We start from the raw sequence: 4,861 nt of genomic DNA, 5'->3' as shown, positions 1-4,861 counted from the left end.
AGGCTGCACGTCATGCCACAACCCACGTACACACTCAAATCAGGCTGCACGTCACGCCACAACCCACATACACACTCAAATCAGGCTGCACGTCACGCTACAACCCACATACACACTCAAATGCACACTCGTCTGCTCCCTGCACAGGAAGGCATGGAGGCACAGGGAGACCAAGATCCCTTGTCAAAAGTCACAGAATAGAGATAATACATAATTTACTCTTCCTGCCTCTAAGACCTTCTGGCTTCACACTCCTCCCTAGATGGCATTATCAAGCCAACTGTGGGCTCAGGAGCCATAAAAGGCCCAGGATGAGTCTAACAGCGCATTAACTGCATGATGGGAATTTTATTTCAGCTGTTCAGTCTCAAGTCCTCATCCGTAAGGAGGATAGTCATAAGAACTTTCAAGGATTGTTGTGAGGATTAAATAGGAATATCCACTAAGCATTTGAGGCAGAGCCTGGCCCAGAATAAATCCCCAAGATCTGGAAGCCATGCTTGGTAGGATTGTACCTGCCATGTATATGGGAAAAAGATGAGAGTGAGTTTTTTTTTCATTTTTATTGTTTTACAAAAGATTTTTGCCTTCCTTTTGTCATCATACTTACTTTTTCTTTGTGCTCTGTAGTGCTTTGCTCAGCTTGGCTGCCAGTTTCTGAAGTCCTTTGGCGTAGTTGATCTCCAGGTTGGCCCTATGAGCAAAGGACTTGTTATGTAGGATATACTGGTCAGAATTAGCAAGAACACAGATAGACAAAGACACACACACGGAGTGGGGGAGGGAGGTATAGATAGATAGATAGATAGATAGATAGATAGATAGATAGATAGATAGTAGAGAGATAGATAGATGGTAGAGAGATAGATGATAGGGAGATAGATGATAATATAGATAGACAGATGATAGATAGATAGATGGTAGATAGATAGATAGATAGATAGATAGATAGATAGATAGATAGATGATAGCTAGATAGCTAGATAGCTAGATATACAAGTATACTCTCTCACACACATATACTCAGACACAAACACTCAGACACACAAATATACACACTCTGACACATAAAATGTCAGGATAAAAATTCAGTGTCTTCATGAGGAAGAGATATCTATTGATGTAAGGATTCTCTTGTCTTTTGGCAAACCCTTAAGAGGATCCCCAAGGAGAAAGTACTCAACTAAACTCTCTTTCCACAGATGCTATGGGTTGGATTGTGCCTCCCTCAAGGAGTACTGAACCCCAGCATCTTAGTTACTTTTTTATTGTGCGATCTGACCAATGCAATGTCAACAGAGAAGGCTTTATTTTGGCCCACAGTTTGAGTGTTCAGTCCACAGTGGTAGGGGCATACTGCAGCTGATCACACCTCGTCTGCAGTCACAAAGCAGATAGAGCGAACCCAGGTACTCAGCTCGTGTTCTCCTGTCTACTTGGTCCAGAACCCTAGCCTGTGAGATTGTGCAACATGCGTTGGTCTCCTCACCTCAGTTAAGCCCCTCTGACAACGCCATCATAGACATGCCCAGAGGTACATCTCCTGTGTGATTTTAGGTCCTGCCAGGTTGGCAATATTGACCACCACACACAGGCTATGTGAATGTGTCTTCTTTGGAACTAGGTTCTGTGAAGGAGATCAAGTTTAGACGAGGCCCAAACAGAATTTGATGTGTCCTTATAAACAGGGTGGGGAGGGAGAGGGGCACTGGACACAGAGATGGGCGTGTGTGTGGGAAAAGACCCTATGAACATGAAAGTGGGAACCAGAGGAAGATCTACAAGCCAAGGCACTATCAGCAAATCTCCAGAAGCTGGGAGGGGATGTGAGACAGCTTGAAGTGTCTTCGTGAGGAAGAGGTATCTAGCAGGAACCAAACCAATCAAACCAATGAAGCCTTAATCTCATCAGAGCTCCGGTCTCCAGAGCTATTACACAGGGAGTCTCGTCCTTCACGCCACCCAGTCTCTGCCTCTTCATTAGAATAAGCCTAGATGCCTGGTATAGCTACTCAGGTGCATAGTCATCACTAAACCCATCAGCTCGAAGTCCTAAGTAGAAGCTGGAAATAAAATGATACATATGATTGAGATAGCTGCTTGGTAGCTTCAGAGGGTGCCTGCTGCCTTTACCTCCCAAGGAACTGATTAGAGGCAGGTGCCCGGCTCAAGCGGCATTATGGTGGAAACCTGAGGGGCTCCTCCGTTACTTTCTATGCAGGTCAAGGTAGCAGGAAATCATTGGTTCTTGGAGAGATCAAATTATCTCTTCTTAAAATTATTTTACCACTTCCTCGTTATAGATCCATCTGTAGCTACAATGAAGTTATGTTCCTTATTCACCTCACCTCCCCACACACCCTCTTTTCCTTCTCCCCCCTCATCTGCTCTTCCTCTCTAAAAGATGACTTCTATCCACTTTAAGTTTTAAAAAAAATATATGTATTTGTTTGTACATGAGTGTGAGCATATCACAGTATACACTCAGAGCTCAGAGGACCACTTGAAGGAGTCAGTTCTCTTCCTCCACTGTGTAGAGCCTGGGGATCAGAGTCAGGTTACCACCAAGTCCTTTGCTGGTGATGAGTGCCTGAGCCACCTGAGCCACCCCTACAGAGCATTACCCCTGATGAATGCATAGTTTTTGACTCACAGTACTAGACACAAAACAAATAGTAAATATTAGTTATTCGAGGATGGTGGTGGTGGTGGTGGTGGTGATGGTGATGATGATGATGATGATGATGATGATGGATTGTTAGGTATCCAGAGGGCGATAGCCCAGGGTGAAGAGCGCAGTCCTTTGTGCTATTGTCTCCCCATAAGGACTTCTAAGCTAAGACGGGGGATACTGACAGGGACAGCTTCTCTTTCACAATTCAATTTTACTTCTAGAATGTTCTCACAGGCTCTACGAAGGGGCTCAGAGGCCAAGTGAGAGAGGCAACTACCACAAGGAAATACTCCTTTCCTTAGCATTAGTAACATCATTAGATTCATAGGGAAAGAAGGTGGGGTTTTGGTTTCAGGAGGAGGCTCTTTGCTTGATTGGCAATTTCTAAGTCTGGCCGTCTCTGCTCCTGAACACATTCTCTTTCTTCTTTCCCCACCCCTTCTCCACAATCTCAGGTTGACCTTGAACTTGATGCGTAGCTCGGGGTGACCTTGAATTCCTAATTTTCTTGCCTCAACCTCCTGGATGCTGGGATTATAGGCATGCACCACATTAGCTAACTCTCCCAGGCTTTCTATCAAGAAGGTAGAGACCCACCTGAGGAGGTTCATTAGTCAAGCCGGGATTTCTTGCATTAGTATCAGTGTCAGGGCAAATCTGTGAGTCTCCAAATTAAAAAGCCGTCTCCCACACATGACGATTATGTATCAAACAAATGCCCTCCATACACCAAAGGGTGTCTACTTTGTGACTCCGCAGACACTTGACCTGTGCTCTGTTTATTCACAAAACAGCAACACCCACCCTTTATCGGGGCCGTTATATACTATGCAAGACACTATTGTAAGCATTGTAGCTCTTTCCTCCAAAAAATTATTGCCTTTATTTAGCATGGGGAGGGGACGCCACAGCACAGATTTGGAGGCCAGTGGACAGCTTGATGGATTTGGTTCTGTGATTTCACCGTGTGGGTCTGAGAATCAAACTCAGATTGTTAGACTTGGCAGCCTGCCCTTTACTCGCTGAGTCGTCTCTCTGGCTCATTTTTATTTGTGTTGAACCTACAATAACTTGTGTGATGTGGACACAATCTTTCTGACCATTTCCAGGAGGGAGCACCAGGCCTGGAGTTCAATTGGTTTCTCTGCCGAGAACACATGATAGGGATGTGATACAGCTAGCTTCCAAATCCGAGCTACTTAACCATGCCCCTCCCCTGACTTAGATGTGGAGAATGGCTGTGGCTGTTGCCAGGGGAGTCAGACAAAAGCGCATTGTAAAACTTCTAGTGCTACTCCAGTGTTAATTACGGCGTTGTTACTCACTGAAGCTCCCACAGTGTGGCCACTAGAAAGGCCACTGCCAGCTATCCCAGGGCACATGTTAAGACTCTCTGCTCCCGGGTCCTTTTCCAAGGCACTCATGTATTGTAAATTGGTTGGTGAGTGGGGAGTGGGGAGAATGATGGTCTGGCTAAGAGGCAGTGGAGGAGGACTCCGGTCTCAAACACCGTCAGGTTACTTGTTGAGGCCAGGCTGAGTCGGACCCAGTGTCTTTGACCAGTCAAATCATGTTCTTTATCTCTCTGCTTGCAACTTATTAATGAGCCCTGAGGACTTCAGAATCAGCCAAACAGAGCAGGCTGTATCCATCCACTTTTGCCTCCTGATTTCTGGAGCCTACCTGTGGCAACCCAGAAGGAACTGCAATGACAAACAAGGAGAAGGGGAGGACGTGGTATGGGATATTGTCCTTCAGGCCCTCAGTGGCTTTTACCTTAACAGATGTCCATGGCTAAATTCCTAGCCAATGACCAATTTCTTATCCAATGGCTGGATTTGTCATTCTCATGGGAAGTCATGTTCTAAGAGACAAGTATAATGATGTCTGTCATTTTTGTAAGTCTGAATGATTGTGTGTGTGTGTGAATGGAAGCACAGAGTACCTTGTGGTGTTCTGTGATGTATGTGTAGTGGCACACATTGTGTGTGTGTGTGTGTGTGTGTGTGTGTGTGTGTGTGCTGTGTGTATATGCAGGCATCCTAAAAGGATACCCTTCAATCTTTTCAGGCTACCTACCAAATAGACTGGACGTTGGCATTTTATTGATGCAGCACAGAGACTGGTTTCATATTCTCTCTCTCTCTCTCTCTCTCTCTCTCTCTCTCTCTCTCTCTCTCTCTCTCT

At 45.3% G+C, this 4,861-nt stretch overlaps 1 protein-coding gene across 2 annotated transcripts in view; it reads right to left on the bottom strand.

Moving 5' to 3' along the window:
• Window positions 1–4,861, bottom strand: part of Nostrin (nitric oxide synthase trafficking) — a 53,254-nt gene that overhangs the window by 33,066 nt on the left and 15,327 nt on the right. For both annotated transcript variants that reach the window (XM_005346514.3, XM_013355680.2), the window contains exon 3: window positions 611–694. In XM_005346514.3, coding sequence (XP_005346571.1) covers window positions 611–694 — 84 coding nt within the window. The remainder of the gene's footprint in view (window positions 1–610; window positions 695–4,861) is intronic.

Source organism: Microtus ochrogaster, chromosome 4, assembly GCF_000317375.1.
Source record: "Microtus ochrogaster isolate Prairie Vole_2 chromosome 4, MicOch1.0, whole genome shotgun sequence".
In the NCBI taxonomy this organism is placed as follows: Eukaryota; Metazoa; Chordata; class Mammalia; order Rodentia; family Cricetidae; genus Microtus; species Microtus ochrogaster.
This window is presented reverse-complemented; position numbering and strand designations above follow the sequence as displayed.